Here is a 24,796-nt window from a genome sequence, read left to right on the forward strand (position 1 = left end):
TTCTTAGAAATGCTGGTAAAAAATATATATATAAAAGAAATAGACTCATGGGAACAGAACCGTCTTTTCTTTATGACATTCATATATGCCAGCTATCTGACGGATAGACATCAGAAAATGATGGACCTTAAACAACAGAGAGGAAGCTGAAACTTCTCTTTTTGGCAGCCTTCAAGAGAAGATGCTGTCTTGACTAAATGTGTCATATCCGGGACCATACACGGATAATGAGGCCAGTCTGATAACCATAAATATGCTTTCAGTTTCAGCATGCATTTCTCAGACTAACAAGTAGCGTTTGCATGTTAATTTTAACTGAGGTTGGTTTCTATGGATCGTGTTTTCCTATCTTGTCAGAAAACAGATTCTTCGTAGTCCAAGCAAGACACTCTTGCTCAGTATCCTCTCAGACTGCTGTCAGTGTTGCATGTTGGCTTTGAAAATTTGCACCATGGGAGTTGAAATTTGGTTCCGGCACAGAACTTGAGCATCTAAATGACATGGCCCAGGGACTTCCCTGATGGTCCAATGGCTAAGACTCCACGCTTCCAATGCAGGGGGCCTAGGTTCCATCCCTGGTCAGGGAACTAGATCCCACATGCCACAATTAAAGACCTCACATGCCTCAATGAAGATCAAAGATCCTAAGTGCTGCCACTAAGACCAGGCACATCCAAATAAATAAATAAAAATAAATTCAAAATCAAAAAAATAAATGACGTGGCCTAACCAGCCATGGTGGCGTTGGATGGCTGTTCCCCCAAAGCATTTATGCTATGTGCATGTGAATTGTGACTGACTCATGTGTGATTCAAATTTGTTCAAATTATGTTCTGCCAGGAGTTTCTTGTTGAAACCGCCTTCATCGACATGTGCCATCTATTTTATGAATATTAGCCCTTAGCCATCTCCAGTAAAGAAGAGCAGCCAACCTACAACCAACCACCAAGCACAAATCTTTTTGTTTAATGTTGTGGTCTTCAAACATCTAGTTTTAATTATGATAGACTTCCTTGTTTGTGATTCCTTTATTTATTGAAGATAGTGTGGCAAGAAGTATAGGGGGTATGCGTGTACACATGAAAATTCTAGGTTAAGATCTTTACTTTTATATTTTATAGGTTTATATAAATCTGCTTACCATATAAGTGATATATTGGATACATGTGGGCAACATGATTTTTTAATTATCTTTGATATTTGCTTGTGTGGCTAAATTCTAAAAATGTTAATTTTGTAATTAATTTCCAACACATTGTTTGGAAACTGTGAATAGTTTCTGTTATAAATCACCCATGAACTTTTGTTATAAATCACCCAATCACTGAAGTGCCTGAATTTGTCTTCCCAATTGGTTTTGGAAAAATTATTTTTGATTCCTATTTCCCTTCTCTTCAATTCTCAATATGGTTCCTATCCAGGAATCCACAGAAATTGCTGTGATAAAATCAAACAATATATTTTTTTTCTGCTGTCAACCATATTAGCCTTGAACCATGTCTTTTTCTGTTACTTTTTACACAAGATTTCCTGGTATCTTCAAACTTCCTTTTCTCTATTGATGTGTGGCCTTGGTGTATGGCTTTGGGGCTTGGTTTCACCATTTGAAGCAGAAATGAATTTTCCCCCTCCTTCTGCCATCCTTACTATATAAAATATGCCATCACTCATCTGGTTTCCCATGCTTTTTGACTCAAGCTATGTACCACCTAGGGTCTCAAAAACTTATTTCCCAGGTTATCTTTTATTGAATGTTAATTCTTAAGGTGCCTCTTTGTGTGTGTACAATCGGGTATTTGTCCTTGTTTCACTGAGTGCTAAGTTTGGGAAACATTACATATAGTATTTCTATAACATAATAGATATTAAATAAATATTTATTGAATGAACAGAATGAATGAATCAACATATCTACTGTACATATTAGCATGTGCTTTGGGAAGTTCTGTAGTGAAGAAATGTCCAACTTTATTTAACCCAGCGTGTCCTAAACTTGATCTCTCACAAACCCTTCTCTAGGGTAGTACACATGTTCCCATGAAACTCGTGATGAACACATCACACCTTATGAGACTTTAGCCTAGAGAGATGGCCACAGTGCTCTCTCTCCCCCAACCTGAGCTACGTGGACACATGCTGGGCTTCTTCATTATCCTTTCCCCTTGTCTGCCCCACAGGCCCGCCAGTTTCCTTATTCCAGTTGCTAAGACTCTCCTCTTTCTTCATTACCTCGTATTTGGAATAATCATTGATCAGTTATGCTATCTCTCTGTTTCTTTAATCATTCACTCATTTGCATCATTTTTTTTTCACATGCTATCTTCCAGATTTGCTTTGAGAAGCATGACTTAATCATCTGTCTTGTGGACTCTCATCTGTGGGTACTAATTTATGAGATTCTGTAAGTTGAACTTATGTAGTGAGTACTTTTTATTGAAATCTCTCAAAAAGACATTTGTAAACAATATAGTCCGCATGACATACTTTTCTGCCATGGCATGCTCTTCGGCAACACAGAATCGGTCTTAATGTCCTAACTTGACTTGACTTGCTTCATTTTATTGCCTTCTCCCCAGTTTTCTCTGTTTGTCAGCTAAACATACACTAGCTTCTCAACTTCAGCAGAAATTAGCTAAGGAGCCTAGAGCATTTCCTTTGCTTACCCTCAATCTTAGCATCAGCTTAAGGTCCTCTCAAATCTTATGTTTTAAGACTAACCTGAATAAGGCATTTGGCCATTCCTACAGGTCCAGTGCTAGGTTCATATGTTTGGTTGTGGGTGGTACAAGGAAACAATCAAATTTAGGTCTGGAAAGTACTTATTCCAACTATATCTTTAAACATCCCTCAACACAATACTGGGTTTTTTGGCAATGCCTCTAGACCTAAACTGGGGGACAGAAGTGGGGAAGGATAGGCAGCAAAAAGGAGGTTCTACTTCTGTTTCAAAGATTGGCTATTGGTTGGAAAAAAATTGGGAGTGGGGTCCCATGGCTAATAACAGAGTGAAAATGACTACAGTAATCAGAATCTTTCGAAGAGTTAAAAAAAAAAAGGTTGACTAGGTCTTCTGAGAGATTTGAAAAGAGGAAGGGCATTCTGTGAGTTAGGTGGGCAGTAACCTAGACAGCATATTAAAAAGCAGATACATTACTTTGTCAACAAAGGTTAGTCTAGTCAAGGCTGTGGTTTTTCTAGTAGTCATGTATGGAGGTGAGAGTTGGACTATAATGAAAGCTGAGTGCTGAAGAATTGATTCTTTTGAACTGTGGTGTTGGAGAAGACTCTTGAGAGTCCCTTGGACTGTAAGGAGATCCAACCAGTCCATCTTGGAGGAGATCAGTCCTCGGTGTTCACTGGAAGGACTGATGTTGAAGCTGAAACTCCAATACTTTGGCCACCTGATGTGAAGAGCTGACTCATTTGAAAAGACCCTGATGCTGGGAAAGATTGAGGGCAGGAGCAGAAGAGGATGACAGAGGATGAGATGGTTGGATGGCATCACTGACTCAATGGACATGGGTTTGGGTAGACTCCTGCAGTTGGTGATGGACCGGGAGGCCTGGCGTGCTGCAGTCCATGGGGTCGCAAAGAGTCGGACACGACTGAGCGGCTAAACCTAACTGAACGTTTCTTTAAGAAAAATCGGAGGTGGGTGGGTAATTTCCTTGGAGGTCCAGTAGTTATGGCTTCACTTTCCCAAGGTAGGGGGTGCAAGTTTGATCCCTAGTTGGGGAGCTAAGATCCCACATGCCTCGCAGCCAAAAAAAGCCAAGACATAAAACAATATTGTAAAAAATTCAATAAAGACTTTGTAAAAAATCAGGGTGATGATAAAATGGCAAACCTGGCATATGCTCTAGAAGGCAGCTCACTGGTTGTCTTCTTTCCTTTCTCCTCTTCCCTCCTTACCTCAGTACCTCTCCTCTTCTCATTAGCACCTCCACCAGAGTTGCAGCTAGGGAGGAGAAAGGAAGTGTTCAAACATGTGCCTATTTGCATAGTTACTTCATTAAGTTCCCGCCAGGATAGTGCAAACATTCTGTCCAGTTCTATAAAAAAGCCAGTATCACCCCATCAGTAAGGTATTATTTTCTTTTTTAGCATAGAACCATTTATTGCCAGCTTTCTCTTAAACTGTACATTACAAATAGCATCTGATTAAGAATGTTCTGGATGGGTTAATTAGTGTGGTGACTATTATTAAGCAAACTGCTTGTTAGTATTATGCCTATTTGATCTTGGTATTGATGTGAAGTAATTGACCATAGAGCTACATTTAGAAAAACTGAAATAAAGTTTTTTGATTTCTATTATGGCAATAAATTGTTTATATTAAACATGTCTGAAAATATGAGCTTCATGGCACAGAGAATCAGAATAGACTGTGTGGGATGGTAGATGAGGATTGTTTTGTTTCATTTTTTAGAAACAGTAATATGTTTGTCCAGCTTGCTTCAAGACCAGCTCTGCTAAAACAAAGTAGTAAAAAATTATTTCTGCTTACTGCTGCAGAGTATATGAAAACTAAAGCAATTTTAGCCTCACTCACCTAAAGGACATATTCCCTTTCAGATTTAGACAATTGTCTAAATACTTCTTTGGGTAACAATCACTCTAAATAGATTATTAAAGAAAAATATGAGAAGATATAGTCAACAAGGAAAGCATAGCATGTAACCAGCTTCTTTCAAGTACTGGATTATTACTTATATTATTTATTGGTATTTTGTCCAGTTCTGTTATGAAGTTTCCCCAGCTATAGCATTTCCATAGGGAATTTATTCCATGAGCTAATAATTTACACCATCAGGGACTTTTTCTTGAAATTCAGCTTAAATTTTCCCATTCTTAATTTCATCTCATTACTCCTAGTTATACCCCGCTGTATCCAGATAAATAATTACGCTCTTTCCTTGGAGACTCCTATTATGTACCCCTCTAGTTGTCACTTAACCAGGCTATTCATATTTAGCTTCTTTAATCTGTCCTCATAAATCAGTTCTCCCATTGCCTTAATCATTACTATTGCTCTTCTAAAAACTCTCTAATTTTCAAACATATACAGTTATCAGGGGCCTCTGATGAAATCAGCTTTTGCACAGTATTTCTGTGCCCACAGACTTGGTCTCTCCCTTCACTGTAGATCATGTTCCATAACATAGCAGCATCAGTTTGCTGGTGCAGTCAGAACACAGACTCATCTGGTCAAATTCCAGTAAATCCAAATAGTCTTTTCAATGTGTCCTACTGCATTCAGGTTCATTTTTATTTTGTCAGTTTCATAATGTTAATAAGCTGAGTTTTGGATTTCTGTCCATATTGATATTCCACATCTTCCCATGTCCTTATTCACCACCACCTATCAAGTCAGTCATTCACAACCTGCATTAAGGTGGGATTCTGTTCTTCCTTGAGAACCTTTAAGAAACATGTTGAATAAAAGCAAGCCTAGAACCTTGCCCCGGAGAAGGCAATGGCACCCCACTCCAGTACTCTTGCCTGGAAAATCCCATGGACGGAGGAGCCTGGTAGGCTGCAGTCCATGGGGTCGCTAAGAGTCGGACACGACTGAGCGACTTCACTTTCACTTTTCACTTTCATGCATTGGAGAAGGAAATGGCAACCACTCCAGTGTTCTTGCCTGGAGAATCCCAGGGACGGGAGAGCCTGGTGGGCTGCTGTCTATGGGGTCGCACAGAGTCAGACACGACTGAAGCGACTTAGCAGCAGCAGCAGCAGCAGCACGTTGCCCATAGCTAAATTCCTTGTCAGTTACCGATTCCCATTGTTTACAACCCTGTAGACAATCTCCCATCTCTTTTAATTTTCAATTTTACTCACATACTGGCCAATATACATGGATTTTTTAACAAGATGGGTCATCTTCATTTTCTAAAATGAAGATATGTTGTTTCAATGCCCATTGATTTTTTTTTTTTTTAATTGTGATTCCTTTGTGCAGCAAGTTTATAATTCTCTTAAAATCCTTTTTGAGCTTGCCTGGTGCTCTTTATCTGACACAAACAAGTAGGTTACTCCACTTGCTTTATTGTTGGTTTCCACATATGTACCTATGTTCTTTCTCTTACCATTTGTTCCATTTGTTTAGGAGAAGTTGAGGACATTGTCACAGTCATTTTTTTTTCCTTTTGTGGTGATTGATGGAAAATTTCCTATTGATTTTTAGTTCCTTACAATCTCCTCAGTATTTTGAATTTATTTCAGTAAGAAAGTTGGTTACTTCCCTTCTTGATTTTGGATCTATGAGATCTGAAACTCTAATCTGTATATACATATACACACACACACACACACACACACACACACACACACTTAGATTCTTTTCCCATCTCTTTCATTTTAAATCAAGAATTAAATGTATTATTTTATTGGAGCATACCAAGGGGGTTAGCCCCATTCTTTGAGTTTTATCTGTCTCTATGCAATATCTACTTCATGTGCTTATGACAGTGCATGGGTGGTGGGCAGGTAGGTGGATTATATATATATATATTTAGGTGATTTTTCCCGAAAGACCTTATGAAACAAGCACAGAGGCCCCCACATCAAGCTTGTGGAATGAACACAGCATACTATAGCCAGACTGGATTTCCAGGTCGCAGCAGAACCCCCACTGTTCTATGTGGTGTTCATGCTCCCTCACTTTCAGAACTAGTGATGGCCCTTCCCCACTCCACAGTGACATTCTGATCCCTCAGCTCACTTAAGCTCTAACTCTACCTCTTCTCACCTCACTTGAAATAGATAGTCTCATCCAACTCTCTGAGGATGCATTAGATTCTGCACTTGCCATCTGAAACTGCTTTTTTATCAACACCGTTTTTCTCTTCTTCCCTCTCAACTTTGTAAGAAAATTCAGTACATTTTCTTGAATAAGGTCCTACTTCCCCTCCACAGCAAGCTGCCTGCCAATATCACAGCTTATGTTCTTTTTCTGCTTCCATCTTGTAAGATTTTTCTGTTTCCTTGGGATCCTGCTACCTTCCCTGGGCAAGTATCCCCAATTGAATACTCCTGTGGACACCTGCCCCATTAAAGAGAACTGGACCTTGCCTTCCCCACTCTCCTGCTCTCTGCCTCTCTCTCCCCTGTGTTCACTCCCTAACCAGCATCTAGTTTCTGCCTCCCCAGCCATGCCCTCAACATGAACTGTCCTGGGAGTAACCAGTGATTGACTTCCTTGTTGTTGTTGTTTAGTCACTTAGTTGCATCTGACTCTTTGCAATCCTTTGGACTGTAGCCTGCCAGGCTTCTCTGTTCATGGCATTTCCCAAGAAAGAATATTGGCGTGGGTTGTCATTTCCTTCTCAAGGGGATCCTTCCAACCCGGGGATCAAACCTACGTCTCCTGCATCTCCTGCATTGGCAGGCAGATTCTTTACCACTGAGTCACCTGGGAAACCCATGATCTACTTCATAACAAAACCAAAATCTCCCTGTTGTTTCTGGTGCTATAGCACCTCTGTGGTGTTTTACACATACACCCTCTTCTTTTTTTTAACAGTTTTAAGAGCTCCTAGTTCTTTTTCTACACATTCTTTAGGAGCTCTTAATTCACTTCAGTAGTAATTCACTCTCAGATTACTTTCTGTTCTTCTAGATGTTCCTCGTTGCTTTCCTTGATTCTATGGTTCTTCTTCCTCACAAGGCCTTACATGCATGTGCTTTCCATTTCTTCATGTATTCCTCAATCCAGGGAAGGCACCGAGTCTCTGGATGGGCCTTAGGGCCCCTGAGGACACCCTTGTTGTCTGACCCCAGATGGCCTCTCTAGACCTTAGACCCCAGGACCTGGCCCCAGACTCTTTGGCTTGCATCTTAATCCTGGAAGGGTTCATTCTCTTTCACACCCTTTTCCTTTAATCACAGGGCTCCCTCAGTCCAGAACTTCCCCTTCTCTGCCTTTCAGTATCAGTCAGCTAAAAACCTCTTTAAGCCTTTACCGATTCCCAAGTCAGAAAGAATCTCTAGTTCTCAGTTTTAAGTTAGGATGTCCATTCTTGATACACTGTGTTCTACCACTGGTTAGTTGAATGTTCTTAGGTCTGTCTACCTCTCTGTATACCAGTTTACTTGTCAGTACATAGTGAATTCCTTGGTTTCATTTTATGTAGTTGCTTCTGCCAATAAGTAACAGGCATTGAATTCTGTATGGTGAAGTATTTTGGGAAGAAAGGAGTGAGATGGTAATGAAAAAAATATGCTTCCAGAAATATTAGCAAGGTCAATTAAATAAACATTGTGTACAGGCGCCCAGGAGTATAGAAGAGTCATGTGAGCAGAAATGCCCAGTGTTAATCAAGGAAGTTTCAAGCATTTTTGTAGGTTAATGAATAGGTTTGTCTTGAAAATAAACACTGGGTCATGTCATAACTGGAAACACAAAACTCCAGAAAGACAAGGAAAGAAGAGAGTGCTAAACCGTTGCTCTACTCTTATTTTTTATGGTATGTGCAAGGCAGATTTTATAGCCACAAAAACTCTTTGGAAACCGTTCAAAGACAGTCTAGTCTAATTTCAAACTTTTGAACTTTCTCATGACTACTGCTTTTTTGCACTCTTTGTAGAATTTTTGTTATATCTTTAGTTTTTTTCCCTAGTTTTTATACACCATCATCATGTCCTTACAGAAAAGTAAAGAACAAATTTTAAATAGTATTTTTACTAAAAGTGTACTGCATTTTCCTTTTGTAATAGATTCATGCCCAAGCACAAAGCAGCCCATTTACAGAAGATACTCAGCCTTAAAGAAAATGGTGGCACTGTTCCATCCACGGCCCTTCCTTTCCAACAGGAGCTGAGAGGTTCTGAGCATTTATTGAAGAGTTTTGATTCAAAGTCTGGACCCTGTGATGCTGCACAACAAGAAAGCCTGGGTTGCTCAGTAAGGCAGGAGTCATACTTGAAAACATTCAGCTCCTCAGATGATTCAAGCACACATCATGGGGAACATAAACAAAATCTGTGTGACATTTTGGCTGAAGCTGATGATCAACAAAGACCATTACATATTGTCTGGCCTCACAGGTGGTAAGTGTAAGACATACCAATTTATTAAATTGTTGAACTGGTAATAGAAAATATACTCTGATGATTGACTTAGTAATTTGTTGTCCTGATAGCTTTAGAAAAAGATCATTTCAAGGGGGTGCCAAGATGGCACCACTCAGTGTCTTTATATTCATGCTTGTGTACTTAGGTTAAATTCAAATCACGTACAATGATTTGCAGTGACTTGTTCAACAATAGCAGCTCGGCACTTCTAGGAAACCAAACCTCATTCAAGAAGTTTCAAAGTGTAAAAATAGGATTTCATGTTTTTTATATATTCTGTTACCAGAACACTATTTTATATCTCCACATTGCTAACAAAGTATTACCATTAAAACAAAACCAATTTCCATTATTTACTAATTTGACCAGTTTCAACTAGATGCCTTTATTTCACTTATCATAAAATATGTCCGTACACATAAAACTGTTTTCCTTCTCTCAAATGCCTCTACATTGTGCTAAGGAAAATGCTTTCCAATAGACTCTTTTCTAAACAGAGGAAAATCAACTGCAGTGTGTAATCGCACCAAATATAAACTCATAAACTTAACCCTGGCTCCTATAAATTAGGATTTAAAGAGGTAAAATGTCCTGATAATCTTCTGGTATTAGGCATAAACATTTTAATCTAGTTTTTATTCCTCCCAGTTAGTTTAATCTGCATGTGGCCTGATTAGAGTTCACTTCCCCTACAGATTATGGTCTCTTTATTGCAGAGATGCTGGGCTGATCATTAGGTCCGATTTTCTGAGAGCAACTGTTTACAGGTGAGGTAATAAGCGCACCACACCGGCCGGGCAAAGCGCCTTTCCCAGGGATTTGACTTCCAGCACATTAAAACTCCAGAAGCTCTCCCTGTTGATCTGTAGCATCTGGTACCTAAAGGGCTTTTCATCTTTGACTCTAAATGTATGAACATAAAATTTAGGGATTGAAAGTTAATGGGGAATGTGGTTTTGAATTTGTCTGTTCAACCTCACACTTCCAGCATAGCCTTTCTAAGGGAGTTTTAACATTTATTTTTAAATCATGTTTTACTTAGAATGTGACCTTGTTCAGTGTCCTTTTGTATTATTTTAAAATGCAGTGAATCTAGATGAGATTAACCTGTTTCAAGGTAAAGTAGATCTCATGGACTCCCTCCTGAAAAGCATTTCTTTTGGTTCTACTAACCTTGAGTTGTCTCTGAAGTAGTATTACAAGAAAATCGGTTTAAAAAGTTTGGTTCTGGGTTATCATACAACTGCAAAATTAAATAATTGATAGACTCCTAGTGCAAAATAGCATCCTGATTGGGGGTGGGGGAGGGTGAGAACCGCATTATCCAATACTTTGTAGAAAATCAGGCAGAGCTGTGTTAATAAAATTAACAATATTAAATTGACTAATTTCCTCTTCCTTTGTATATTTTTGCTTTAATTTAATTGCCTAAAGTAGTTGCTTAAAGAGATGCGGCATTATGTTTGTGTGCATTCTTATTGTTAAAGCTAAATTATTTTTAATTTGGAGAAGGGGGAAAAAAGCCGCATCAGCAAGAGTAAATGCCAAAATATAAAAGTAACACATTCATCCTTACGGGTAATATAGTAGAACATTGGAAACTTGGAGGTTGCCAGACACATAGCTAACATTAGGGCTAATTTTGAAAATCTAGCGTGCAGTCAATTTTACTGATGCCTGGGGACATACAAGGTAGAAGCTGACAAGAGAACTAATTTTGTTTGGGTTATTTACTGCTATGCATCATCCGCGGGTTCCCGCCTGACACACAGCTATATGAAGGGGGATATTATCACACACTAAAAATTTATGTTGACATTCGATATTTGTTCAATATGTCAGCAGTATTACTTTCATAATCAAAAGAGTAAGAAAAAGAGAAAAGAAAAGCACTTTATGCTCATATAGATATATCTTTTTAATAACCGTCTATAAGGTTAATATAGTTTACCTTTGAGAGTATACAATGAAAACAAGCAGGGTTAGGGGGGGAAATGACAGAAAGCATCAACCCGAGCTGTTTGTTTGCCATTACCTAAGCGAGCCATGTCAGCTCTCTGGCCCGCGTCTGATAGCTATTTGTTGTACAGAGAGCACAGCATAAAAAAAATATCAAACTCTTAATACTATTGTGTGCCCATAACCATCTGTCACTGCTAGCCTGGAGATGAGAGGAAGATTACGAGGAATAAACACTGAGCCGCCGAGCATTGGTAAAGCCTTCGGGCAAAAAACTCTTGTGGGGACATCAAAGACATTCTAATTCCGAGGCAGTCAAGGATTACAGTGTGTAACCTGTGCTGACAACAGATAAATGACTGGCAATATTGTGCCAGAGCTGTTGGGTCCTGCATGGAGTACTGATGATGATGATGATGATGTTATCTTGCAGAATGGACTCTGCTGGGATAATTTTATGATAAAACACTTTTTTCAAATGCCACTGGGTCTAGGCAGACATTTACTAGCTACAGGGGTAGCAATCAGTTTCTTCAAAATTTACTGTTCTAAGCCCATTAGAGTTCCAACGCAGCAAGACTCTTCAATGAGAATCTAAAACGCCTATATTTTCTTTAGGAGAATATATGCAAATGTTGCGAGCTGAACTCCTACCCTTTAGTGGTAGATGCTTTATCATATGATTTATGTAAATTTGCTCATAAAAATACAGTTTATTTTTAATTGGTGAATATGAATTAGAAAATTAAAATTCTGGTTCAGCCCACATCAGACATCCCCAGTTACAAGCACACATTTATTTAGACCTCTTATCACGTGGGTAGAAATCATATTGTTGTCCAGTCAATACGAACTGTATTCTAAAGGCAACCGTTGTTTCTACTAGAAATGACCAGGGTTGTGTTTCTTGCTCGGGCCTCTTCGTTTGAGCCTGCCCATCCGGCACTTCACAGGTTCCTATCAGTATCATGAGCTACTTCAACTACGTGCTTGAGGGGGGGTGTTTTCTTTAGGGTATCCTGCAGAATGCTCTCCAGTCTGTTGCATTTTTGCCTTAGCTACACATGTTTTCCAGAGAGAAGTTGCTTTGGAATAAGAGAATGCATTGATGATTGCCTCCCCTGTAAACACAAAGGAGAAATGGATGCTGGAGAGAGCAACAAAATTCTTAAAGCCTGTCATTACTTTGCCTGACAAAACAAAAATAACACCCTATCCTTATCATAAAAAATATACCCATGAAATCATGCAGTTGCAGTAGCCAACTCTCAACACGAAGGGATGCTGACCTCATTGTGTTAGTTCAACGCCGGGATCATGAATGGTCTAAAATATAGTGTTAGCCTCTAACATATCTTGTACTAAGTCAACCAAATGTAGAGTCAGCTTGCTAGGATATGTATCAAAATCAAAAGTGACATTTTCTCAAAGATACATTCTGGCTTTAAATCTGTGTTAAAATGTCTGTGCATGAGAACAGGCCCTTAAATGCAATGCTTGCCCCCTCTCTTCATTCTTTCTGAATCTGAGCTTGTCAAGGATTATAGTGTGCAACCTCTGCTGACAGTAGATAAATAACTGACAGTATTTTAGCAGAGTTGCTAGGTTCTCTGCAGAGTAATTTGTTTTCTCCTTTCTACCCAGTCTTTAATGTTTTGTTATAAACATCTATAGCAAGGCACGGTTAATAGAAATGACTTATAGAGAAAGACCTGTAAAAAATAGACTGCATTGGCAAAGTCTTTTTTTTAACTGTTTTCTTTCCATATATTATACAAATATTATAATATTGTACCAGGTTCCAACCTTTATGTAAACGTTCTTTTTATTATAACAGACACAAAAGACACACTGCTGGAGGAACAGAAAAAACAAGTTTACAAGACATTGAAAGATAGCACTCCTGAGACTGTGGTTCTCAAACTCTCAGATCACAAGACCCCTTCACATTCTTAAAAATTATTGGGACCCCAGGCTTCCCTGGTGGTCCAGTGGTTAAGATTCCACTTGTAATGCAAGGGACACCAGTTCAATCCCTGATCCAGAAAGATCCCACATGCCATGAAGCAACTACACCCGTGCATCACAAGTACTGAACCAACGCTGTAGAGCCCATGAGTCACAACTCCTGAAGCCCACGCCTAGAGCCTGTGCTCTGCAACAAAAGAATTCACCACAATGAGAAGCCTGTATGCCACAGCAAAGAGTAGCCCCTGCTCACCACAACTAGGAAAAACCCAAATGCAGTGGTGAAGATCCAGAGCAGCCAAAAAATAAAGAAAGAAATCGTCTTTAAAAAATTATTAGAATACCAAAGATTTTTTTTTGTTGAGCTTAAACCAATCAATAGTTACTATATTAGAAATTAAAACTGGGGGAAAAGTTTTAAACTTGACATTGTGTCATTTAAAAGTAACGATAAAGAGCCAAATACATGTTAACATAAATAATGTATTTTTAGGAAAGTAATGGTATTTTACAAAATAATAAAAAAACAGTGAAAAGAGTGAGATTATTTAACATTTTTATAAATTTGTTAACATCTGTCCAAATAGAAAAAAGTTAAATTCTTTATATTTGCTTACGCATTTGATCTGCTGCAATATGTTGTTTTGGTGGAGGTTTATGAAGAAAATTCTGCCTCACAAAGAGAGTTGGCAAAGGATAGAGTGTTTTAATGACCTATTCAGATTATTGTAGATATTCTTTTTTTGCTACTACACCTGAACTTGACAAGTAGGAGACTCTTAGAGGTTAGTCTAAAACCACTCAGTGACTCTTCATGCTCTGTTACTTGCTGTTTAAATAGATTTATAGCATCCTGTGGGGTTTCCCAGGTGGCACTAGTGGTAAAGAGCCCGCCTGCGAATGCAAGAGACGTAAGATACGTGGGTTTCATCCCTGGGTTGGAAAAAATCCCCTGGAGAAGGGTATGGCAACCCATCCAGTATTCTTGCCTAGAGAATCCCATGGACAGAGGAGCCTGGCAGACTACAGTCCTAGGGTCTCAAAGAGTTGGATACAACTGAAGCGACTTAGCACACACGCATGTGGCATCCTATATTGGTTACTTGGAAAATGCAGGGTCATTGAATTATGTAGCTCTTCCAACTGTTGACACAATTCCTTATTTCAAAGAATCACATTGTTAATGTCGTCACTGGTATCAGAAGAATTTTTGATTCTTAGAAAGTTGTGAAGCTCACTAGCTAACAATTTTTCCCAAAATTCTACTTTTTAATTAAAAACTTTAATTTATCATTGTAACAAATGTTACCAATTGCTTGCCTTGAAGTGACAGGTTCATATGGCTCATATTTGAGACAATGTCTTCCAGATACCCAAGTCCAATCAACCATGGTTTGTCTATTCATTGTTCTATTAAGTAAAATTGGCGTTTCATTAAAAAAAAAAAAAAAAAAGCAGCTACTTTAGCCCACAGCTGAATCATCTAAATCCTTCTCTTTTTTTTATATGATTGTACCTGGGTATGAAGACTCTTAGGAGTCCCTTGGACTGCAAGGAGATCCAACCAGTCCACCCTAAAGGAAATCAGTCCTGAATGTTCATAGGAAGTACTGATGTTGAAGCTGAAACTGCAATACTTTGGCCACCTGATGCGAAGAGCTGACTCATTTGAAAAGATCCTGATGCTGAGAAAGATTGAAGGCGAGAGGAGAAGGAGACGACAGAAGATGAGATGGTTGGATGGCATCACCGACTCAATGAACATGAGTTTGAGTAACCTCCAGGAGTTGGTGATGGACAGGGAGGCCTGGTGTGCTGTAGTCCATGGGGTCACAAAGAGTCAGACACGACTAAGTGACTGAACTGAAGTGAACTGAACCTTGGTATACAAAGGTGCTTTATGGGTATTTCCAATTTTATCGCACAGAATATTGAAAGAAGTATCTTTAAAAGATGAAATTTAATAAAATTAGCAATTATAATGCCTCTTCAAGAGTGTTTTTGAGTGAAACTGATGTTTTGCTCTCTTTTACTGCAAACGCAGTTGGTTAAGAATGCAGTGACTGGGAAACCAACACAATATTGTAAAGCAATTATCCTTCGATTAAAAATAAATAAATTTATAACACCTCAGCATTCAAAAACTAAAAAACAAAATAATACAGTGACTGGGGGACTATACTGGTGCTCCAGTGGTAAAGAACACTCCTTCCAGTGCAGGGGACGTGGATTCAATCCCTCGTTGAAGAACTAAGAACCCACATGTGAGGGGGCATCTAAGCCCAAACGGGGCAGCTCCTGAGCCCACACACTGCAAATAGAGAAGCCCATGAGCCCACACACTGCAAATAGAGAAGCCCATGTGCCACAACTAAGACCCAACACAGCCAAATAAATATTAAAAAAAAAGAGAGAATACAGTTCAGTTTAGTGCCATTGCCCTGAATCATGGTAAGGCATCAGCCGTTTTACCTATCAGTGTGTTTTTAGTATCACGGCAATGTCTGCTGCTGCTGCTAAGTCGATTCAATCATGTCCAACCTTGTGTGACCCCATAGATGGCAGCCCACCAGGCTCCCCTGTCTCTGGGATTCTCCAGGCAAGAACAGTGGAGTGGGTTGCCATTGCCTTCTCCACACAGCAATGTCAAGAGAGTGAAAAAGGCAAATTACATCTTAGTATTATTATGACTTTGCAGACTCCATTAAAGGGTCTGGAATACCCCCAAGAATTCACAGACTACCCTTTGAGAACCACTGTCAAATGGAATTGATAGTGATGTATGTCTGGCATCAGTCATTGGAACTGCCTCACTTTTAGTTCTCATAGACTAATTTTTCTTGCTCTAAATGTTAATATATTAATATTAACATCTAGGTTTAGCAGTTGATAGCAAACAAGTGTTGATGATATAAAAGAAAATTTTCTCAAACAGAACTTTTCTCAATGTGGGCTCAAGAATTAGGAAGCCATGACAGAGTTCTTGGATATAAGAAATTCTGTTTTCATCCTGAAGCCTCCGTGAGTGGTTCATAACTGGGTATGTTCTAGAGGAAGGTGAGGTAGGAGTGGCCTGTGATGGCAGGTGAGGAGTTTGAAATTGTTAGAGTAGCAATAGTAAGTTCCACCGTGACCTTGTCACTTGGAAAGTGGGGAAATTGTCTGAGCTTTTTATTTAAAGCAAAATTATTTTTATGAGTCACATGATATTTGCCATATTTTCCATAAAGTAATGATAAAACAAATTTATGCAGTGTTGATAATGGTTAAGGATGTAAATTTGGAAAGGAAAAGGCCCAGTCATTAAGAAATAAAAGCAGGTTGGAAGCATACTTAGGTAAATCATGTGCTGTAACATTGAAAGAATTTGACAATACTACATTTTTAGTAATTTGGGAGATTTCTAACTGAAGGCAGATGATTGATATAAAATGGGAAATGATGCTTTATTACTTGAGAGTAAAATAAATTACTTTTTTCACTAGTTGATTCTCTGCGGTTTAAAAATACAGTATTACAAACAAAATTAATGACCAACTTCTCAAAGGATTTGTATTGGATGATCAGATATTATGCTTTCCAGCCCAAGGTAAATTATCCTGGTTTTCTTGTTGCTCAGATAGCTTGAAAAAAGTCTGGTAAGTAGATTGCTTTAAATCTTTCAGGTTTTACAGGTCATTAGAATATTTAGGGGAGAAGGCAATAGCACCCCACTCCAGTACTCCTGCCTGGAAAATCCCATGGACAGAGGAGCCTGGTAGGCTGCAGTCCATGGGGTTGCTGAGAGTCAGGCATGACTGAGCGACTTCACTTTCACTTTCATGCATTGGAGAAGGAAATGGCAACCCACTCCAGTGTCCTTGCCTGGAGAATCCCAGGGACGGAGGAGCCTGGTGGGCTGCTGTCTATGGGGTCGCACAGAGTTGGACACAACTGAAGCGACTTAGCAGCAGCAACAGCAGCAGAATATTTAGAATAGAATGCTTTTGGTGGAACGTCTTCAGGTGCTATAGCAGAATGTGAACAGAGAGACAAAGTGCCGACTTTTGGATACCGGTGTTCTTTGTTCTATTTCCGTGTTACATTGAAATCTGTTTTTCTAAGGGAGAAATGATCCTCACAGAAATACAGTTCTGGAAAAGATGGTCACGTGGTCTGGCCATCTGCCTTTCTGCGCACTCTACCAAGCTTTCTCAGACCTGTGAGAATCCATCTTATTTGTCTTAATCTCTAAAAAGATGATTCCATACGTGCTTTCCAGGAGCACTGTTATTTCTCAGTTGTGTGTGTGTGTGCTCAGTCATGTCCAACTCTTTGTGACCCCATGGATTGTAGCCTGCCAGGCTCCTCTCTCCATGGAATTTTCCAGGCAAGAATACTGGAGTGAGTTGCCACTTTCTACTCCAGGAAATCTTCTCAGTTAAATATCCTTAACGTAAGGAATATTGGCCTTATAGCTAGTTATTGTAAGTAAACTAGTTTCAGATTGACTAGGAATAATGGGTATCTGCCCTTTGAATGGGATTGTCTATCTGCACTTTAAATGGGATTTTCTAACCAGTTCTGTATTTATCCGTCAACTGGACAACCAAAACTCATGTGAATAATTAAGATCTTTCTGGTTGATTATACTTATTCCCAACTCAGTGACGTTTTCTTAAGTTATATGTCTTTGCCTAGAAGTGTTTGTCTTGTTGTCTGTTTTTGTCTTTAAAGAATTTCAAGTGAACTCTGGTATTTTAGAAACAAAAATCTCCCTAGAGAACTTTGCTAGAATCTTTAAAAAGTTGTAATGAAATACCTGGCTTAAATGATTATGTGTTACAACACCGAATAGTTTTGTCTCCTAACATAGTACTATTAGATGTGTCTCTGGGAGCCTAGTGCAGGATTCTTAATGAGTAGGCAAATAAATACTGGGAAATTCATGGCCAAAAAAATAGCCTTACATTTATAATTTATAATTTCCAAAATTCTATTCATAGATTCCTTGCTAAGTAAATTTCAAATTGAGCATATGAAAATGATAACTGATTCAACATTTAGTTTCTCATTGCCTCTTGGGCTGTTTTTAACTTTCTTACACATTCACTTCAGTTCAGTTCAGTCGCTCAGTCATGACTCTTTGCGACCCCATGAACCGCAGCATGCCAGGCCTCCTTCCCCATCACCAACTGCCAGAGTCTACCCAAACTCATGTCCATTGAGTCGGTGATGCCATCCAACCATCTCATCCTCTGCCATCCCCTTCTCCTCTTGCCCCCAATCCTTCCCAGCATTAGGGTCTTTTCAAATGAGTCAACTCTTTGCATCAGGTGGCCAAAGTATTGGAGTTTCAGCTTCAACATCAGTCCTTCCAATGAACACCCAGGACTGATCTCCTTTAGGATGGACTGGTTGGATCTCCTTGCAGTCCAAGGGACTCTCAAGAGTCTTCTCCAACACTACAGTTCAAAAGCATCAATTCTTCAGCGCTCAGCTTTCTTTATAGTCCAACTCTCACATCCATACATGACCACTGAAAAACCATAGCCTTGACTAGACGGACATTTGTTGACAAAGTAATGTCTCTGCTTTTTAATATGCTGTCTAGGTTGGTCATAACTTTCCTTCCAAGGAATAAGTGTCTTTTAATTTCATGGCTGCAATCACCATCTGCAGTGATTTTGGAGCTCAAGAAAATAAAGTCTGACACTGTTTCCACTGTTTCCCCATCTATTTGCCATGAAGTGATGGGACCGGATGCCACGATCTTAGTTTTCTGAATATTGAGCTGTAAGCCAACTTTTTCACTCTCCTCTTTCACTTTCATCAAGAGGCTCTTTAGTTCTTCTTCACTTTCTGCCATAAGGGTGGTGCCATCTGCATATCTGAGGTTATTGATATTTCTCCCGGCAATCTTGATTCCAGCTTGCACTTCCTCCCGCCCAGCATTTCTCATGATGTACTCTGCATATAAGTTAAATAAGCAGGGTGACAATATACAGCCTTGATAGACTCCTTTTCCTATTTAGAACCAGTCTGTTGTTCCATGTCGAAATCTAACTGTTGCTTCCTGACCTTATACACTATGTCAGCATAAAGAACTTCCACTTATAGTCATTACTGTCTAGGTGGTATTATTTCTACAATATCATAAACTAAAGCTCTGGTTACCATTTCCTGCCTAACAAGGTTAAAAAATTCTTTAAACTTGACTCATTTCTTAAGCATACTAATTTCTGCACAAGATGCTGTTTGATTGTGGTATATTTATGACAGTCATCCTCACCTGCTCAAGGCTCATATCTGCCTTTGCTTCCTTCTATCACAACCTTTTTGATGAAATTCTTATACCAAACTTATTTACTTAGCACCACAGGTCAGGGGTGAGTAAATTATGAAGTAGATAGCTGGATGATACAGATATATGGATGGATGAGTGGGTGAATGGATGGGTAGATATGTAGTTAGATTATTTCTTTGTTACTCATATTTGTGTCTTATATATGACTGTGTGTGTTTATTTCTTACATTAAATTAAATATATTTTTCCTTTCCTTTCTCCAAATTGACATGGCTTCTTTTTATTCAGCCCACTGTTTCCTCCCCCATTCTGGAGTAATATCTTTCGTGTTCCTCTTTAGAGATGCTCTGAACTCCTCTGCCTTCCATGGACATCTGCCTTGATTTAAGTTCCCCTGATTGTGAATTTCCATGCAGCAATGGCACTGTGCAATCCACTGCACCACTTAAGTGTGTAACAGAGCTTTGCACTTTTCACAATGCCTCCTAGCCCAACTCATTTCACATTGTAAATGATGTCGTTTTAGATCCCGTAAACTTTTTGCTTGTTTCTTTGTTTGTTTGGGGAGACCTTTTCAATGGCATCTAGCCAGAATACCTGGCACGTAGGAGACTTAGTTGATGTTACTCAATGTTGATGGTGATGAATTAGAAAGTAACTCTTTGATGATTGACTCTTACTTGCTCAGTACGTCCAGTTGAGGACAAGTATCTCATCCTGGCAAGAAAGAGGAATTAGATGAACTGAGTGACAGGTGGAGATGGCCATGAGATCAGCATTACTTTTACAAAGCATGCTTTCATTTGTTTTGGTTTAGGTTTTTAAATGAAATGCCTTTATGGGAGTTGTAAATGTGATTCCTTCAGAATTTTGTTAAATTTTAACAGAAGAGTAGTATAAAAAAGTGAACTGATGGGTTTTTAGAAGAAAGTTTCAAAGTGGCCAAAACCAAAGTAATGTCTTACTTATTATCGAAAAATAAATCTGGAAGGAGAGCTCCTTATAAATTATTTTTTCACCTATCCCTCTGCCATAATTCAAATGTGTAAATCATGTAAATATAATCCATTGAAATTACTTTCTAAATTTCTGTTTACAATCTTAAGTGAATGAGATTCAATAGCTTTAGATTACACAGACTAAGGTTCGGTGACCAGATTTTTATTTCTTTTTTTTAAACTCAATCACACCAAAGAATTCCAAGGTAGAATAGTAATAACTGTTATAAATTATGTAAGGTTTTTTTCCCCTTGTATCATCTTTATTGGCTATGCAACTAATTAGCTATTTCAGCAGTATTCAGGCTAGCATCGTTTGTTGGTTAAACAAAAGAAGGAGAAATTTCAGAAACACAAAGAGACGAAATGTTTGAGATTTGTTCTTGCTCAGATGTGTACCTCAGAGTGCCTATCTCCTGTTGAAGGAAATAATTTATCGTGATCTTAGTCAAAAGCATTTCTCTCTTTGCTGTCCTCTTTTATTAATTTAGATATGTTTCTAAGATGAGAAATGATGTTACTTCTAATTATGGTTACATGTAGTTAATTTCCTTCTTTTTTCCTAAGCTTGGTGTGAAAGGCAGTTTCCTCCAAAAGAGGAAGGTGGGGGGAGCTGGTTACTGGGAGGGGAGAATACTGATAGAGCTGATCTTCCTGTTGCCTTAGCAACAGATTTATTTATTAGGGGTTGAAATGACATGAGTTAATATACCGCATACCTGCTGATCGGCAAACTCCCCTATTTCAGCTGCAGTTGACAATTAAGTCCTGGACAGCTACAGCCAGGGGTTAATGTTCCTCATTAGGAGAACTAGGTCATTACTGGGAAATCAAGGCACTTAAGGCAGCACGGGTAAAATACAAAATTCAGCATCTAGACGAGTGAGGCTTTTTTATGTTAATTAACCTTATTTTCCTAGGTTTTAAAAAAATCTTATATGCACATGACAGTGGATCAATTAATTGAAAAAAAAAAAGGAGCTAGTTTACTTTATTCTCTGACTTGTCTTCATTTCCTTTGCAAGGATTTCATTATTTTATGGAAAATTCTTATGTCTATATGATGAGTAAAAAGGGTATTAAAATTAAGAAGGGAATCATCATGGAAATCAGCTTTACCACAAGGGAATGAGCAAATAAAAGCCTTGGAAATGAAAATAAATAAGCTTTGCTAATATCTCACCTAAGGAGCAGCATATAAGCCCATCAGAGCTGGGAGATATTTAGAGGTACTTCTTTGCTTCTTTATTAAGCAGTTACATAGTTACTTGACCTTCAGAAACTGAAACTTTGGGAAAGTGATTCCAAGTGGTTTGTAAATATTCTATTTGCAGAAGGCTGTATAGCAGTTTAACAAACAGTAACTTTCCAGTTCATAATTGGCTTTTTTTTAATACCAATAAAATTAGATACATTAGTTGAAAGTTTTTATTAAAATGTCTGAGTGGGTGTTTTTTTCACTTGATAAATTCATAAATAATGTATCAAGCCTCTTCTGAAAGCTTTGTTTTCTTATTTCTTTAAAGAGCCTTTATATTGAAAGGGGGGTATTTACAGAGTAGAAAAAGATTTATTGCCCAGAATCCTATTTTGTCTTCATTGCTGTATTGCCTCCATTGAAATCACATATTTTCAGTTCTTTGACTTCTGGTAACTTTCTCTGTGGGATGTAGACAAAAGCAAAAAAGTGCTCTTAGCATCAATATCCCCTAAAATACTCTTGTCACTTCAACATCAAAATCAAAATCTCCTCCCGCTATTCATATGCTAGAAACTGTCCCTATCAACGTGAAAATAATGGATTGACTTCTAGAAACTTAGTTTAGAACTTTTGTTGGCATTTCTCCCCCATCAGAAAAAAAAAAGTACAACTCTCCTTTAATTGATTATCTCTTTGCGATTCAGTGTATATTTTCACCTCCTCCTCCCCCAGAGTGTTTTCCTGTTATATAAGTGAAACTGGGCCCACACATACTGCTTTAGAAAATCACATTCTAGTAAACCTCTGTTAGTAGCATGTAGATTGCCACTTATCATCTGATTTAGCATAAAATTACTGCTTTCGGTGGCACCTCTCAAGGCTCCTTCCTTCAGTCAAATATTTCCACTCTGAAATTAGACACAATCTTTACACAACTGCCTCTTTCACCTACTCTGGCCAGTTCTTGCTTTTAACAAGAACTCTTTAAAGGAGAAACTGCTTCCCCAACTTCAGAATTGTGACCCGAGGGCCAGAGTTCTAAAATGAGGCAGTATGGAAGAGATGGTTAGCTTTTCTCCAAAATGTCTTTATCTTTTGTAGGAGATACAGTTGGACCACATTTTCTAGCTTCCACCACAGTTTGGTGTGTCTGCATAACTGGTCTTAGCCAGGAAACATAAGCAGAAGTGATGTGGACCACTTCCAGGCCTGGACTATAAAAATGTTCCACCACATTCTCTTTCTTTTTGGAAAGGCAGACATGGGAGCCACTTGTTAAAGTTGATAGTGACTCTTTTGACTTGGTTCATTGGATTGACCCCTAATGAAATGGGCTGCCCTTTTGATCTGCCCACTTGCCTATTATTTTGACATGCCCTATTATACAATTTTTAATCCATTTTTTAATGCAATCACCCTACCTGAATGAATGCAGACAGCTGTTACAATAATCTAGACAAATACGGTGGTGGTTTGACTAGAGTTATGGGAATGGGTGTTGTAAGAAGTAGTCAGCATATATTTTAAAGATTTTGGATAAACATAGGTGCAATTTACTGAGATAGAGGACACTTGGGGAGGATAAGGTTTATAAAGTTTCTTTAGAACATTTTAAGCCTGAGGTATCTTTTAGACACACAAGTGGAAGTTTCAGGTTCAAAGGTAGAAATACAAGTCTTTTATTCAGAAGAGCAGTGAGGACTAAAGATAGAAATGTGGGCATTATGAGCATGGATATTTTCAATTCCTGGGGCTTCCCTGGTGGCTTAGTCGGTAAAGAATCTGCCTGCCGTGCAGGATACCCAGGTTTGATCCCTGGGTGAGGAAGATCCCCTGGAGAAGGAAATGGAAACCCACTCCAGTTTTCTTGGACAGAGGAGCTTGGCAGGCTACAGTCAGTCCATGGGGTTGCAAAGAGTCGGACATGACTGAGTGACTAACAAATAAAACTGTTCAATTCCTATATTTAAAAATATATTGGATTTTAAATCATATAAATTCAATTTTAAGTTTTCTAATTTTAAACATTTAATTTATCCTAATTCTGTGGGCAACAGTTGTAACCTAGTGATAACCTACGTCTCTAATGTCTCCTGCATTGCAGGCAGATTCTTTACCAAGGAGCCACCAGAGAAGCCCCTAGTTACAGCATAGTAAAGTCCAATCTCTCTACAAGTCCTGATGTCACAATTATCTACTCTCTAACTTCAGTTTTCTTCTTTACATGATAGGGATAACATTAGGTGCATTATAGGATTGTTCTGAGGATTAAAGAAGATGATAATATGAAAGTAAACTCAGTTCCTGGTAGAGAATAAGCGCTTAATAAACATTAGCTATTATTATTACTAAATAATAAAAATTATTTCATTCCCTCACATAAAACTGTCACTTTGGCCCACGATCTCTTACTGGTCAAAATCAATTTTTTCTTAACTCCCTGAAAAAAGAAGAGAAAAGAAACAGCTAAATAAAGTCATCTTTTTTTGTCTTCATTTTCAGCCTACCCAAAACAAGTACATACTGTACAGAAAAAATGGAATTAAGCTACAGAGCAAACACTTGTAAGGAGCAGCATCTGCCTTGTAAATGAAGTCTATAAAAGGCTACCAAATGTCCCTTCACATTTTTATGATTGTTAGGATATTACTAAACCTGGATGGAAAAATGTTTTTTGAGGCTCTTACATCAAGCACCCACATTGTCAATATCACAAATTATTTCCGTTTTTTACAAGATGGCTGCCCCAAGCCTTCACTATAGAATAACAGTGCTATTTGAGCAGGGCTTGCATAGTTTTAAAGGTATGATTTGCTAAAAAGCACTTTCTACGTTTACATGTCACATTTTTAAACACAATTTTTTAAAAAACACAACTTTAATGAGATTTATATATTGCAAATTCCATCTGTTTTAAATATTACAACTTAATGACTTTTAATCAATTTACAGAGTTCTATAACCATCACTACAATCCAATTTTAGAACATTTTTATCTCCCCAGTAAGAATCTTCATTCCCCTTTGCAGTCTATCCCTGTTTTCATCCTCACCTCAGGAAAACACTAATGTGCTTACTTTCTCTACAGATTTGCCTTTTCTGGACATTTCATGTAAATGGAATCATATACTATGTGATCTTTCGCATCTAGTTTCTTTTACTTAGATCAGAGTTCTTGAGGTTTGTCCATGTTGTAGCAAATATTAGTGGTCTCTTCCTTTCTGAAGTTGAATAATATTCCATTGCATGGATATAATACATTTTGATTATTCATTTGTCATTCATTAGACGTTTGGACTGCTTCTG

General features: G+C 38.4%; 1 protein-coding gene across 50 annotated transcripts in view; it reads left to right on the forward strand.

The window, feature by feature from the left end:
* Positions 1 to 24,796, forward strand: part of QTMAN (queuosine-tRNA mannosyltransferase) — a 425,074-nt gene that overhangs the window by 343,201 nt on the left and 57,077 nt on the right. For 30 of the 50 annotated variants that reach the window (XM_081581735.1, XM_081581746.1, XM_081581770.1 and 27 more), the window contains one exon: positions 8,722 to 9,054. The exons of 5 other annotated variants lie outside the window; for them this stretch is intronic. In XM_081581735.1, the coding sequence (XP_081437861.1) occupies positions 8,722 to 9,054 (333 nt within the window). Of the gene's footprint in view, positions 1 to 8,721; positions 9,055 to 12,874; positions 13,324 to 24,796 lie in introns of those variants that run through there. 15 more of the 50 variants (XM_081581739.1, XM_081581740.1, XM_081581737.1 and 12 more) reach the window with 2 other exon arrangements.

This window comes from Giraffa tippelskirchi, chromosome 3 (genome assembly GCF_054371585.1).
Source record: "Giraffa tippelskirchi isolate mGirTip1 chromosome 3, T2T-mGirTip1v1.2.pri, whole genome shotgun sequence".
Lineage (NCBI taxonomy): Eukaryota > Metazoa > Chordata > Mammalia > Artiodactyla > Giraffidae > Giraffa > Giraffa tippelskirchi.